Below are 16,046 nucleotides of genomic sequence, written 5' to 3' on the forward strand. Positions count from 1 at the left end.
TCTCATTCTGCAGGATGGAAGTTACTCTCTTTCCTGCGTGAGGGAGGTGTTAAATGAGAATAAAAACGGCTGAGGCTGAAGGAGATCTAAAGGTGCTACTGAGTTGCTAGTAATGTAAGCATTGCTGCTAGGTGGTCCCAATGCTGCAGGCTGATACACCTGTGTGCTTCTTGGGTCTGTTCAGATCCAGAGACACGGATGGGAGATAAACCAACAAGGGTGGATTTTTAGTGAACACAAGCTTAATAAAGTTTAAACAAAATAACATAGTACAAACAAATTATGAATCATTGTGCCCAGCTACATGAAGCTCATATCTGTATGTATAGCTCTTCATTTAATTTTCCTTAATGCAGCTTTGCAAAACCTGGATTTCTGTACGAAATCAGACACAAGTAATGCAGTTTGGCGTGTTTGAGACATGCAACTGAAAACCCACTTTTTCAGTTCCTGCAAATGGAACAACAAATTTCGTTTAAAATACTTTCAGATTTTTTAAACTTTGGCTGAATGCTTTTTAAGTTTTGCACTGCCTCATGCTAAAAATAGTTTAGAATTGAAGATGGCTATTACTCCTTTCTGTATTCATGAAAGTCCTGTAAAAGAACTGCATTATTGTATAGAAGGGGGGCTCCTAGAAGGGAGGGAGAAAATCTGAATGAAGTAAGTGGTGTAGAAATAAAACCGCAATAGCATTCAGGAGAGCTTAGGAGGCAAAGTATCAACATGTGCTGGTCGCCTTTATCTAAGATCCCTCTGAATCTAAACCAGATCTGTGGGTTCAGATTCCCCTGACTGCTCAGGGATTTGGAAATTACATGGTTTGGGTAAAAATGCATGTGCGGAGTTGAATTTTCCAAGTTTTCACTGGCTTTTGGCTTGCAGGAACTCTGCAAACAGACACTGTAAAAACTTTGGCATGCTGTTGTTTGGCTCTTGCACACTAGTGATCTGTTCACGTTGACCATAAAATAATGACTAGAAGCCTAACCTGCAACTTAAGCTGTTGAAGTAACTTCTGGAAGGTTTTGTTTCCTTCTCTTTCCCCCACCCCTTAAGACAAAATGTCTTAAGGGATTTGTTTGCAATCTGCTAGCTGAAGCTCTGAGGCAAGTTTGCCAGATCTGGGGCTGCATCATCATTCTACACATCTGGAAGTGGTTTATGGGCTCTCATTCCTCCAGTGCAGTGTCTGGACCCTGTGCTATTCCTCAGCAGCAGAGAGAGAAAACCAGCACAACTCCAAAGTAAACTTTGAAGAGTCTGAAAAAGGAACTGAATCTTAAAACTGTTACAGTGCCCTGTAAGGCCCTTGTGCGGGGGACTTCAAAGGAGGTTGATGGTCAAGAAAGCTTTGGCAAGAGTGCTTACATCTGTGGGCTATTTAGGATCCCAGTAAATAGCTCTACAGCTCTTCAGGAGAGAGGAGTCCCGAATACTGTGCTGCTTTGAAGAGGTAAAAAGACTAATTAAGCAGGAAATATCTAAGCAGTAATGTCACTGTTTCTGAGCTTTCCCTTCTGCAGCCCCTTATTTTGTTACAGGACTTGGCAACTGAGTTAGGGGCTGCCAGGTTCCAGGAACTAATGTCTACAGTCAGGGAAAAATGAGTAAGTATTTGCAGGGGAACAAATATTCCTTTCTTTCCTTAAAAATCAGTGGGTAATCAATCTGAGTTTCTGAGACTTAGGAATGCTGCAGTTTTACACTCAAACTTGTATGAGAATCTGTCTGAGTTTGGATCTTAAAGCTTAAAACATGGTTCAGTTTATATTGATTTAATAATTTCTGAAGGTATCATGAAGCTGTGGCTACCCAACTTTCTTGCCATGATCATCAGTACTGTTTGTGACTATCATTACAAGTGTGAATTAAAAGATAGTACTCAGCTCTATGGAAATCAGTGGAAGATTGTGATTTGCTAAAGTGGGGTTAGAAAGCTCCTCCAAGAGTACAGGGGGTTCTGCTGTCTCTGCTTGCCTAAATGAGTAAACATATAAAATGGTTAAGAAGACAATGCTCATGTGTAATGCATGGGAGAAGGGCTTTCTCGGCAATGGGTTTTGTTTTTTTTTTTTGACCGATAAACTTGATTTCCTGTCTGTAAATTAATGCCACATGAAAAGAATGGGTTGCTGGAATGTAGATAAGTACTGCAGATTCAAAAGAACTTTAGAAATACTCTTCTCAATATGATTTAGTTATCTATTGGGACCTAAATATGTGCAAATACAAGTAGTTTGGAAACAAAGGCACATCTTAGCTTTTTAATGTATTTTTATTGTCATTTAACTTTTTATTCAAAGTAGAGACTTATTTAGGATGCTGCCTGATCTTGAGCATTAACCAACGAGAAGCAGTCAGTTTCGTGACTCAGGTTTCAAGAATTCTTACTGTTCGTCTGCTTTCTCAGGGAGTCAGAATAATTTTTTATGTATGCATAGAAACCACTATATATCCTTATGTATGCTGTAATGTGTCCATATCTGGATGCATGGAAACAGGGAAAATTGGCTTCTCTCTTATATACAGCTACCACTGCATAAAGGTTAGATCACACAGTTGTATTTCCCCCTCCCCACACCCCCTGCACCAACTTCCGGTGCTGTTTCTTACTGTTGAGTTGTTTGGGGTTTTTTTGGTCTGGTGTTTGGTTGTTTTTTTTTTTGTTTTGGTGGGTCAGTTTTTTGTTTGTTTGTTTGGTTTTGTATTTTTTTGTTGCCTTTTTTTTTTCCCGTTAACAGTAGGTTTGGGTTCAGAATTCCAGTGAATGTAGTTTCTCTTAACCCTGTGTTTTTGAGATTCTGTCTTGATATCTCAGGCAGAAAGTCATGGCTACCCTTGGGCCTAGTTTAGAAGTACAGTTTTGGGGAAGGCTACCTCATTTTCTTCAGCATCACAAATAATGTGCTTAAATACAAGCCACATTGCATAAGGTCTTTCCCCCCCCAGTGGAAGTTTATTGCTGTTAGAGAGTATTTTCACTATTGCTCTGCAATTTTATGAGAATCTGAAAGATGCTGCTCCAGTACAAGATTCCCATATGTTTGGAAACATACTCCAGATTAGCATTTGTCACTATGTTTTAAGTTAAATCAGAGGTAAATATATTTACAAACTGCACCAGTGGAGTGTTTTAATACTTCTTTGTAGGTGATCAGATGGAATTTATTAAAATTATGTCATTTTCAGCCCCTTAGTATCTTAAATTAACATAAGTAATAGTTCTAACCCAGAATGTTAGTTATTTGTTTAGAAGAAAAGAGTTATTTACAAAGATAGAGTTCAGTTTTGGCAGGTCAGTAGTAAAATTTGATGGTGCAAACCCTTGTCCCTGATATAATTGCTAGTATTCACGTCTGATGTTAATGATTTTTTTTCTCACTCCTTTAAAAATTGTTTATTTTTATTTTACCACAGATCACAGTTCTCATCCAACAGGACACATGGCTCTTTTAAAGAAAAGTAAGACAGATTAAAATCATTTGAAATACCTGTTTTTAAAAGAGGACAGAAATGTCAAAGGCAATTTCTCATGCAGCTGTTGTTAACAGTTGCATGCAAATTTGTAGTTCTAGTTTTGCTATATTATGCTTAACTTTCAGTATACAGATAAGACTTTTTTTGTTAACTAAATCAGATCATTACAGCCATAAATCCCATTAATTTAAAATTACTTCTTGCTTTACTGCATGACAACAGGAGTCTGCAGTTTCCCACTAAGAGTGCAGGTAGCTGCTGGTTTCATGTGGGTTGTGGCCACAGCTTTTTACAGAACTCTGCACATTAACACTGCTCATACTTGCAAATGAGGTGTGGCCCCAAGAAATTTGGTGCTTTCATCAACTGTCAGGATCAGTGACTGAAACTGGACCAGTGTGTGCCTGCAGTTATGCACCCAAATTTCTCCAAAGGCAATGGGCTGTTTTCTCAGCTGGCTTAAATGGGTGTGAGTTTGGTGACATGTTTACCGTTTTCAGTTTATTCTCATGCCCAGTTCTGGCCAGTTGGCCCTTTTGATTGGAGTAGTTCAAAACTCTGTTCCCTTTGCTCTTTTGTACACCTTAAATCCTTTTTATAGTGGTGCCAAAGTAACAAAGTGTCTGGTGCAAAAATAAAAACCAACAAACCTGCCATTATCAAGGTAACTGCTGATGATAGCAATGTATTCCTTCCCTGTTGTAGTCAGCAAACTGTCCTGGTATGTGCTTATTGTTGGTTTATGTTGAATGACTTAAACTTGTACAAGACAGTGTGGTAGGAACTGCAGATCACAGTATACAGCAAGGTCTTCGCTGTTGCATGCTTTGTTTTGATTTTACTAATCAATCACATCAAAATAGTTGTGTTTTCAAATATTTTGGAACATTTGTGGCTTTAGTAGCATGCTGGGTTTCTTTTTCTAGATTTTTAGAGTTTTTTTTCTCAAATACACCTTGAAGATCTGAGTGTTGAAATTGTAAAAGAAATTCTCCTGTGTTTGAAGCTTTATCAGGGAAGCCTGAGAGAGGGAAAAGGCCAGGTAAAAATAATGAAATCCTGAAGTCCTGTGATGAGAAACAGCGAGCTAGTCAAGAAAAGAGTTTGGCTCTGGTAAAACTCAGAAAAGTATGAATTTCCTAGTATGGATAACCCATCTATATTAAGAGCTTGATGATTTCAGTGAGCAAGTTATCCATGGAAATCAGATAATTGGAAATTATTGCAATGGGGGAGAGATACTATTATGTTTTTACCATAATTTTTTTTTTTTAGCTTGAATAATGAGAAAGCAGAAGTTGATAAACACAGCAAATACAGGTTATGTTATGTGCTGGTTACAAATTGGATTTTGGTTTTTAAAAGGTGCTTGGAATTAGCTATAATACTGTCAACAAATTCTCCCTTTTCTTTCAGTTAACCAGATCTTACTGTTACTTCTTGTCTTAACTGTATGCGCCATTCTGTATAATAAAGTTCACCAAGTGCCATCTGCATTAAAGAATGAAACAGGTAAATGACTTGTACTTCTGTTTCATTTATGCTCTTGTTTTATATTCCTTATTTCCTCATTTGAGCAGTGCTTTTTGTCTTACTGAATCCTGTTTTCCCTGCAGTAGATGCAGGGAAAACTGTTGCATATGGTCTGGGATGCAGAATTTTTTCTTCTGAATTACTTGAATAAAATAGTAGGAGACTGATAGTGATGACTAAGAAGTGTCATTCTGATTCAGATTTTTATCCAGATGTCACTGATGTAGATGGAAGCTGGAGTATATCCTTATTTGTTCTGAACAGCATTGCAGTTGTTGAGTGGTAATAAACTTTGATCACAACTTGTCCCTGTGGGAGTGCTCTTAGCCTAGCTATTCATTTCAGATAGATAATCAGATCTTGACATGACTTACAGCCGAAGTTTTTGCTGGAATTTTTATAGTGACATAAACCCACTAGGGTTGATGTGGTTGGTCTGGTGGTAAATCTTTATACTAATAGCTTATTCACTGTTCCCAATATAAACAAACTCTGACTTGCTATAAACTATTTTTTTTTTCAGTATACTTCTGTTGTATATTAACTGTTAAGAGTTTAATGGTATGTTTTAACCAGTATAAATATATCCATATAAGTTCTGTAACTTAACCAGTGCTAGGGATAAAAACCTTTCTTAGCAGTAATGTGGACTTATTAAAAAACCATGTAGATGGGGCCCTCAGTGACATGGTTTAGTGGTGGTCTTGGCAGTCCTGGGGTAATGGTTGGATTTGATGATCTTAAAGGTCTTTTCCAACCTAGTTTATTCTATGATTCAATTTTGTTTAGACTTTTTTTCCTTTTTTATTATTAGCAACTTTCTGCTGGTATAAAATTTTGCACTATTTCTTTCTATCCTGCTTCCCAAAGAAGTGGAGCTCATGCAGTTGCACCATCTCTTTGACTTACCTCTTTCCTTTGATAATTTTGGAACCTGTTGTTCACCTTATACTAGATATACTGAGAAGCAGAAGTCTCAAAGGTATTTGAACTTCTTCAGGTTTCATGTGAATAAGCAGCTGCATGGATGACAGGCTGAACTGTGCCTCTGCTGAGTAGAAGATGCCAAGAACTCTGTTATATATTCTGTTTGGAGGCATCCAACAGTGAAAGTGCATGCTGTATGTGTTGCCAGATGCGGATGTGTATAGGATGTGGTAAGGAAATGGGGTGAATATGATATGATTCAGCTTCTGGAGCTACATGCTTGTTCCTGATATCCAGATCCAATATAAAAAGATTCTTAATTTTTTGTTATAATGCATAGTTTTGTTTCTTGTAGTTGATTTGGAAAGTCCAGAGGAAATGGAAGAAGAAATCCCAGTTGTAATCTGCGCTGCTGCGGGCAGAATGGGGGCAGCTGTAGCAGCAATCAGTAGCATCTACAGCAACACAGAGGCTAATGTTTTGTTCTACATAGTTGGGCTGAAGACTACCATCCCACATATTCGGTATGTACCAGCCTCATTTTGTTTCATGCTCTGGTTAGAACCAGGTTGCTGTGTTCCTTAACATGCATGTAGACTTTGGAAGACTTTTCAGGTGAATGTTTCTCCCTTTAATTAGTGCTATCCTAAGTAGTGCTATACCCAGTAGTAGCAATACCCAGGATTCTCTCTGTTTAGGAAATGGGACCATTTTGCCCTCCGCAAGGCCTGGTGTAAAAGGGTGTGAAATAGCCAGCCCATGTCTGTAACTGCCTCTCTACCTGCTGTAGATCAGCTGCAGAAAGTCTGGAGTATATAAGTATATACATGTTTGTGCCAGTCCCACTTTGTGAAACTGCACTATCATCTGGCACCGTGTCTTAAGCTTAAGTGTACAAAAACTTGATGTTTAAAGCTAAGTTCAGCTGAGAGGGCGTATTAGAAGTTATACATAGAGACACCGAAAAGGTTGTAATGAAAGCATTGGGTGTTAAAAATTGAAAATATTGTCTAAAAGAGGAGGAAGGTGTGAACCAAAATTAAAGCAGTTTCTTACCAGTGCTCACCTCTTCTGTAACCCGTGTACCCACATTTTGTGTCAAAGTGAAAAGCTGTAATGCATGGAGTTCCGCAGGGAGTTTTTGCATTTTAATTCATCAGTAACCTAGATAATAGTGGAAGATGTTCTCTATGAATCTGCAGTTGGCATGAAGCTGGAAAAGAGACAGCAGATATATTGAGAACAAGAGCTGAAAACAAAGTAATCGTGATGAATTGGAAAAATTAACTGTGATCAAATTCAGTAGAGGTAATGACAAGGTGGGAATAGCTGATAGTATTGGCTTGGGGTGAAGCAGGAATTGGGTAGCACTCATTTGAAAAACTACAGAATTATGTAAGGCATGCATCATAGTGGATATACACGTTGATCTATGTGACCACAGAAGATGTGAAAAAACTTTTTCTGATCTTGCAGACATTATTAATGCATCAGAAGAAATATGGTGGTTAGTTCTATCTAGGTACTTTCAGGAAGGATTTAAAAGAGCAGTCAGAGGAGAAAATAAGCAATGGTGTCAAGAAAGCTGACACAACAATGGGAAAATAAGTCTAAAGACAGTGTTGTTAGGAGCTAATGGGACAGGCATCTTGACGAATGTAAAACTGTGAAAGGGAGAAAACTAACCTCTGCTTTAAAGACATAGATAGGATAGGAAAAAATGGTCTTTATAGGAGGAAAGCCTAGAAAAATAGCATTTGATGCTAGTGATGGTGGAAGAGTTGTTTGGGCAACAGGTGGAGTCTGGTTTTGGCAGTGGGGTAGGATGTTTTGGGGGGTGTTTTGTTTTTTTATGTATGTGTGCAATAGCTGTTGACGGAAGTGACTCTGTCTTTGGACAGAATAGATCAAGTGTGCTTTCAAGTTCTGTTCTCCTATGAGTCTGCAAATTTAATACTGCAAGTACTTGCTACATACTCAGTATTTCTTTTACCGCTTCTTTTTTATCACAGAAGATGGATTGAAAATTCTAAACTGAAAGAAATAAAATTTAAGGTTGTGGAATTCAACCCTATGGTACTAAAAGGAAAAATCAGACAAGATGCATCACGTCCAGAGCTATTGCAGCCTGTGAGTAAATTAATACCACATAACAAATTTTCAGTGTTTTTAATGCTTACTAAAGGCTTTACAATGTACTAGAAATTCTGTTCCATTACATGGGGGTTGGGATGTAAGTCAGAGAAGCTACATCAGGTCCAAGCATTATGCCCTCACTCAAGAAGGAAAAGTGCACTATAACAAGCTCCTTGCAACTTAGCTGTCTTGCTGGGACCTCAGTATTTGGTGGGATAAACTAGGTGATTGGAATGTGTCATATCTTTAAGAATATATTTACAGTTTATTAGAGAGAGTACCTAATAGTGTTCTTTGTGCTTCCGTGATGCTGAGTTAGCTGCATTCTGCTCATGTCCATGGCTAATTCAGAAGCTAATGACTAATCTAAATATTACTCACTGGCAGAAAAAGGCAAATCAGATGCTAGAAATTATTAGGAAAGGAATATGGATTAAAATAGAGAACATTATTATACCACAATACAAATACATTGTTTTCCTTCATCCTAAATACTGTGTGCAGTCTTTGTCCCCTAATCTGGAAAAGATGTAGCACCACTGGAAAATGTTCAGGTCTGTTCGGAATGTTTATTCTTCCTGCCCTTCCCTGAGCCTTTGACACATTTAATTATAGAATTTCTTCCTTCATGCAAGGAATCAGTGAGTTAAAACTGTTTAGCCTGGAAATGTGACCTCTAGTGTGAAAATAAGAGGTCTGCAGAACTGAGTGACATGGAGGACTAGATGGAGGATGGTTGCTCACTATCTCTTCCAGTGCAAGAGCTAACAGTCATTGGATTAAATTAGTAAGAGTTACAGTCAGAGCAAACAAGAAATGTTGCACGATTTTCATACAGTATATCCACTTCTGAGTTCCCATGTACAAGAAAGTTACAGACTTACTGGGGTGAGTCCAAAACAGGGCTGCAAAGAAGACTCGGGGACTGGAGCATCTTTTGTATGAGGAGACACTGAGAGAACTGAGGCTGTTTAGCATGGGGAAGAGACGACTTATGAGGATCCTATCGGTGTATAAATACCTGAGGGTGGGACAAAAGGTAATGGGCACAAATTAAAACACATGACATTTCCTCTGGACACAAGAAAAAGCTTTTTATTTCTTTTTTCTTTAACAGTAAGGATGGTCAAACACTGGAGCAGGTTGCCCAGAGAAGCTGTTGAGTCTCCATCTTTGGACATATTCAAAACCTAATTGGGGATGGTGCTGGGCAGCCTGCTCAGGATGGACCCTGCTTGAGAAGAGGGCTTAATTAATATGAACTTAAAAAGGCCCCTTCCAATCTTAAGTGATTCTGTGAAGAAGCAACTATTTTGGGCTGCTTTGTTAGAGCCATAGTAAATAAAGGAGGGTAAATAATAATGGATTGAAGATACTACTAAAGCTGGGGAGGAGAAAGCAAATGATTGGTGGCTAGTCCTCAATGAAGAGAGAAATTTAATTTAGCTTAATTAGTTTGATTACACAGTTAAATAACAGTTTAATTGTTAATAGAGACAGAAATGTGAGACTTCTTCATTAAACAGCTTTCCCACTTAGTGTTTACCTTTTCTTCTGTTTAATAGCTCAACTTTGTTCGATTTTATCTTCCTTTGCTTATCCAGAAGCATGAGAAAGTCATATATTTGGATGATGATATCATTGTTCAAGGTAAGCTGTCATCCAAAAGACAGTTTCTAGTAGAATTACAATCAAAGGTATTGCAGCTTTTACAGTCATTTGGAAATATAACATATAATAGAAACAGAGGCAGCTGCTAGGAGTGTTGTGCTCAGGGAAACTACAAATCTGCTTGGTTTTAAAGAAAAGTCTGCAGAATGTCCCACTATATATCTTTTGAATTGTTGATTCTGATTAAAGTTGTATGCATGGGTTTCATTTTAACTTAATCTGGTGAATTGCTGAAAGATACGGATTTCACTTAGATACTACCATATTTATGAAGTATGTGACATGCATTTCCTGCTAGTATTTGAATTCCCACAAATGCTAAGAACATTAAGATCAGTGAATTTTTATTCTCCACAGCTTCTTTTGCACCTTCTTACAGTTTTTTCTCTTTAGTAGCAGATTTCATAACATCTGCATTTAAAGGGGCTGATACTGGTCACTTTATAAAAACAGTCTGCCCTGCCCATCTCATTTTAATTTGCAATAGACTTCATATGACAATTCTTCAACATGCATGTTTCCAGTGGCTATCTCTGTTTTTTGGTTTTGTTGTTCTCTCTTTCACCAATGGGCACCAGCAATATTTGACTCTCTGAAAGGTTCTGAAGTCTTCATTTATGTTCCAATTTCTTGAGCACTGCAGGCTGAGTCCACCGCTTCCGTATCTTTCCTTGCACCTACACAGGCGTTCACCAGAATTGTGATTGCTTTCAGCCTGAATTCGTTCCCTGGCAGGAGTCAAGGCAGTGCGGCTGGAAGAGGGGTGGTAGGGCTTTCGCTTTCCTGAGGGGTGTCAGCTTCTGTCAGCTGATAGCATTTCTGGAGCCACAGGATAAAGCTGCACCTAGTTTCATCTTACAGCTCATGGCAGGCTGCTGCATCTCCTGTCCCCTGCAGCTCCTGTTACTCGTGTCCTATCTACAGTTGTGCAGCTGCAGAATAAGCTGATTCAGCTGCTTGACCTGGCAGAAGACTAGCGGTACAAAAAGAAAGAAAACCCAACCCTTTATTTTCTTCTTCTATTTTCTTTTCCTTGCCTTCAGCCAGGCTGTCTTGCTCACCCTTGAGTCACGCAATCATAGGGCCCAGAAGAAAGGAATGAAGAAAGACATCTGGGAGCAAGGTGGAGGGAGAAAGCCTGTTCTGGCAGCTGCTCCCCATACCTTAGCTCTAATGTGAGACTGTGCTCTCCATCAGATGTTTCTGTAGTGGAAGTGAATGGGGTTCTGGGGGTTTAACTCTGTGATCATTTGTTGGTTGTTACTTTCTGCAAAGCAGTAAGAGTGAAACATGCTGAACTTGGGGCTCAGCCCAGAATTGTTTGGTTATTTATTTTTTTCCTGTTTTTCTCCTGAAAAACTGTTTTTTGTTGCTTTCTCTCTTTCTTTTGCTTTTTGTTTTGAAAAGCAGAAGCTGTTTAGGATCAGAAGAAAATTCTTGGCAAGGCATGTTGATCTTCAACAATTAAATGTCTGATTAGTTCAAATTCTGTTTCTCGGTGGGGCATGAATCCTAACCCAAGTTTTCCACCCAGCTGATGAGCTCAGACAAAAAAGTAAATAAATTCTGCTTATTTCAGAAGTGGTAGTTTCAGTGTTTATAGTATGGAGAATGTTTTTGGTTGCTAGTCTTTGAATGAACTCACCTCAGGCTGCTGGGCCATATGTGGCCTTCCAAGATAATTCTTATCCGTGATCAGCCCGTGTCTAGCAGGAAAGCTGTCTAGCAGTCTTCATGAATACCTGGGAATCCTAAAATTGGAATGTTCCTAATAACATGCATGAGAACAGAAGTTATCCTACACACTCTGTATCAGTGAAACAGGTTTCTTCTTACGCTTTTGACCTTTCTGCAACCAGGTGACATCCAGGAACTGTACGATACTAAGCTGGCTCCTGGACATGCTGCAGCTTTTTCAGATGACTGTGGTCTGCCTTCCACACATGAAATGGTTAGAAGTGTAGGGATGCAGGTAAGGTGCCAATTTGGAATTCTAAGGGTGAATATATTGGCCTACCAAATGTAAGGTGATTTGATATATTTTCCACAAAGTTCTATATTTTTTGGTAGTTTTGTAATAGTTTTACAATAATTGCAATAACTCTGTAATGCTCTGCAGTTTTTTCCTGGAATAATTTCAATACCTATTGTTCTTTAGATTCTACTAAATTATGTTCGCTATTTTGCCGTCAGCAGATCATGAGCACTTATGGAACAACTAATGAAGGCAGAATAGATGGTATTTCTATTAGTTGAATTGGGAATGAGACTTGGGAAGATGAGTTTACAGGCTAATTCCTGAGCTGAGTTCCCTAGAATTGTCAAAGTGCCCCTGGCATTACAGCAGTACAAGTGTGATATTACGTCATTCAGAATAAGCTGCAGAAAGACAAATGTATGGTGAGAGAAGAACTCCCATGGAATAATGCTGTGGAGAAATGAATTCAGTAGCTGGAAGTATCCTGCCTTTCAGCCTTGTGTGATGTAGAAATAAAGACAAGTAACCACCTTCTGGAAACTCATCTCTGGGAGGGCATATTTAGTCTCCATGTGAGTGCTAGAGATGCATTTAAGCTTATCTTTATGGAGATTCATATGGGATAAATATACTTTTTTTATTTCTTAGAACACATACATGGGATTCCTGGACTACAGAAAGCAAGCTATTAGAGATCTTGGCATCAGTCCCAGCACCTGCTCCTTTAATCCTGGAGTAATTGTTGCTAACATGACCGAATGGAAACATCAACGGATTACAAAGCAATTGGAAAAGTGGATGCAAAGAAATGTAGAGTATGTGTAGAAATCTAGCTTTGCACTTTTAATACTCAGTTTGCAGTTTAATTTTCTGGTTAAAAGCTCTTGAAAGTTTTATAGCAGTCTTTCTTTGAGATCTCATCAAGCAAAGTAACTCGCATTCCAAATTTGGCTGCTTCAGTCTGACCAGTTGTGTAACAGGAAATGGCCACCTGGAATTTTAGTCTTTAATCACAAACCATGCTTAATCTCTAGGGACGTTGAAAACACGTTGTTCTTGTTTTGGGTGACCAACCGCACTGGAGGTGAAACCACTTAGGATCTTCTCTTTCTGAGGTCTGTTTAAAGAAGGAGGAATGTTTCCCTTTTGTTTGTGTGGGGTCTCCTGTACTGTAACATCAGCCAGACTGTGACTGGACACTGTATTTCTTAAATACTAATAGAAACCACAATTTTTTTCTATACAGGAAAAAATATTGACCATGAATAAGTCATGACACAATGAAACAATTACTTTTTATTTTTTATGTTAGTTCACTGGTGACCTGTACTTGCAAACTTGACATTTATTTTCTTCACAAAGGGTTAAATTTAAATGTAGTAAGGCTGAACTGAAACTAAATAGCTTGTGCCCTTGGACTGTTACTTGTTAGTTTCAGAAATGAGCAGAGGACACACATAAATGGTAAGCATGTGCAGGAATGAAAAGCCAAATTTCTTTCTCTTACTCTGCTTGTGTAACATATTTTGACAAGCTCTTGTGGTGCTTTTTAAGAGTGTTTAAGATAAAAAACCTCCCTGAATATTGCTGGAAATTTTCTCTATGAAGTTCATTTTATACCTTAGTAACGCATTCATGTTAATTTTAGCTGGATTTCGAAATGACAGTGCAATAAATTGCTTGGCAGTCAAAACCCAGTTTTGAAGGGGAGGTTCACATCTTTTTTTTCTTCTCTGTACACATCTCTCAGTGCCTCCCACATTTCCTCCTCATGGGGCTGTGTGGTGGGCACGGAGCCCCAGAGGTGAGTGGCTTCAATCATATGCCGGTCAGGCGTTCAGCACACTGCTGCCTCACCTTACAGTGCCTGTGCTTAACCTAGCCCTGGATATATCACAGGATTCATAGGGAATGGATGACCTTCAGCTGTTTGTTTATAGAATCATAGAATGGGTTGGGTTGGAAGGGACCTTAGAGCTCATCCACTTCCAACCCCCTGCCATGGGCAGGGACACCTTCCACTAGACCAGGTTGCTCCAAGCCCCATCCAACCTCGCCTTGAACACTTCCAGAGATGGGGCAGCCACAATTGCTGTGGGCAACCTGTGCCAGCACCTCAGCACTCTCACAGTGAAGAATTTCTTCCTTACATCTAATCTCTGTCCTCTTTCAGTTTAAAGCCTATCACTAATGCCCTTGTAAAAAGTCCCTCTCCAGATTTCTTGTAGACCCCTTCAGATACTGGAATGCTGCTCTGAGATCTTCCCAGAGCTTTCTCCTCTCCAGGCTGAAAAATGTAATTGGAATTTGTCAAAATTGGAAGTTGATTTATGGGTCTAAAAGCTTAAGAGAGGGGAAGAGAGGGAATGAAACACATGGAAACATGTACATTAAGAAACAAGTCTAAATTATGTTTAATTCCTTTATGTTAACAGCTTTTTTCTTCTGTAAGCTTTATCAGCTGAGTAGACTGTTGGCAGTGTGTAGAAGTGATTGGTTTCAGCTGGGTCTGACTCCTATTTTTCCTTGTAGCAATGAGTTACTCAACAGGACTTGGAGTTGCAAAGACAAGCAATTGAGAGCAGTAGGAAGGAGTGTGCTGAAAATCAGTCTGTTCAAAATGAGTCTGAATTTTGACAGGGTGCTTATTTTTAATCTTCTGCCTTTGTACCTGTGTTTGAAATTATGAATATTTTCTTTCTTCCCTCCCTTCTCCCCCTTTTGCAGGGAAAACCTCTACAGCAGCACCCTTGGGGGAGGTGTGGCAACCTCTCCAATGCTGATTGTGTTTCATGGAAAGTATTCCACTATTAATCCTATGTGGCACATAAGGCATCTTGGTAAGTTTAACTTCCCACTGTTTGCAGTTGAAACTAAATAGAGTGGTCTGTAGGCTTCCAGCACAGGACCTTATGTGACTTTACCTCAGTGCCTTACTTCATACCTCAGATCCCTAATAGTCATTGAGTTGGATTGGAAAAAAAAGAAACAAATATCAAGGACAAAGTTACATGTCTGAAGACCAGCTAACTTGTGTTGTCATAAAGTATGGGAAGAATGTATGAGAGTTGAATAAAGTGAGAGACTGAAAAACAAGCAGACACTCTCTTAGGAGGTATGGTGGGAGATGGTGGGATGCCTAGCAGTGTTTGTCTCCTCAATGTTTTGGGTATGTATTTACCTTTTGCCTGGCAATGGTGAGTTATCCTGTCATAAGATAATGGCTCAGGCTATAGTAAAATGAATAGTGATTTTTTTTTTTAACCCCAGCTAAGTCAAGATCTTAAAATGTTAAGAGGGAGGAAACCTGTCTTACAACTGTCTTACAACCAGTTGTCTATTAACAGGTGGAACCACACTAATAAGACTTCTTAAACCCCCACTTGAGCGTATCTCACTCTATAGAGCCTTCAGTATGAAAACTGGGGATTTTTAACTTCTTTTTTTTTTTTTTTAATCTACTCATGTAGGGTGGAGCCCTGATGCCCATTACTCAGAGCATTTTCTTCAAGAAGCAAAATTACTTCATTGGAATGGGAGATACAAACCTTGGGATTATCCCAGTGTTCACACTGATCTCTGGGAAAACTGGTTTATTCCTGACCCATCAGGGAAGTTCAAATTAATTCGGCCTGATAGCTGATATGGAAACCACTGCACCGCACCCAGACGTTGGTTTGCAGTATGTAATAGTTTGAGATGCAAGATATTGTGTAGTTCACTGATTTTTTAGAAAGCTAAGGATCTGTTCACTAGGTGAGTGACCATCAGTTTTGTGTGCTTATGGCTGGAGTGACAGACTTTCATGTAAGGTGAGGAAACAAGTTTACTCCACAGTGATGTATTTTTATTAAATGTTTACAGAGGTGAAATTCAGTGCCAAGCAGTGTGGTTTGATGTAAAGCCTTTATAAGTAAGACTCCAATGTCTGATGGTAGAAACACAGAAAAGACCTTTATCAGCCCCAAATGTTATTCCAAGACTGCCAAGACCACCACTAAACCATGTCACTGAGGGCCTCATCTACACAGTTTTTGAACAATTCCGGGGATGGTGATTCCACCACTGCCCTGGGCAGCCTGTTCCAATGCCGATCACCCTCTCTGTGAAGAAATTGTTCCTAATATCCAATCTAAATCTCCCCTGATGCAATATGAGGCCGTTTCCTCTTGTCCTGTAAGTTCTTGGGAGAAGAGACCCACCCCACCACATTACAACCTCCTTCAGGTGGTTGTAGAGAGCGATTAGGTCCCTCCTGAGCCTTTTCCAGGCTAAACCCCCCCAGTTCCCTTAGCAGCTCCTCATTAGACTTGTGCTCCAG

The 16,046-nt window shown here is 39.2% G+C and overlaps 1 protein-coding gene across 4 annotated transcripts; it reads left to right on the forward strand.

Moving 5' to 3' along the window:
• The first annotated feature begins 221 nt into the window (after positions 1-221).
• GLT8D2 (glycosyltransferase 8 domain containing 2) lies at positions 222-15,597 on the forward strand. Of its 4 annotated transcripts, XM_061371882.1 has the most exons (12): positions 255-395; positions 886-1,456; positions 1,545-1,610; positions 3,421-3,465; positions 4,897-4,992; positions 6,296-6,464; positions 7,953-8,070; positions 9,642-9,726; positions 11,607-11,719; positions 12,374-12,540; positions 14,453-14,565; positions 15,196-15,597. In XM_061371882.1, the coding sequence occupies exons 3-12, from the start codon at positions 1,607-1,609 to the stop codon at positions 15,366-15,368; spliced, it is 1,083 nt and encodes a 360-aa protein (XP_061227866.1). In that variant the 5' UTR covers positions 255-395; positions 886-1,456; positions 1,545-1,606; the 3' UTR covers positions 15,369-15,597. The 4 variants fall into 4 exon arrangements, with proteins under 4 accessions (XP_061227864.1, XP_061227866.1, XP_061227867.1 ...); XM_061371880.1 differs by lacking the exons at positions 886-1,456; positions 1,545-1,610 and having other exon boundaries at positions 222-395; XM_061371883.1 differs by lacking the exons at positions 255-395; positions 1,545-1,610 and having other exon boundaries at positions 409-1,456.
• The last annotated feature ends 449 nt before the right edge of the window (positions 15,598-16,046 follow it).

Source organism: Neopsephotus bourkii, unplaced genomic scaffold (genome assembly GCF_033783945.1).
Source record: "Neopsephotus bourkii isolate Nb327-2 ecotype Australia unplaced genomic scaffold, CSIRO-AGI_Nbou_v1 NB_1589, whole genome shotgun sequence".
NCBI lineage: Eukaryota > Metazoa > Chordata > Aves > Psittaciformes > Psittacidae > Neopsephotus > Neopsephotus bourkii.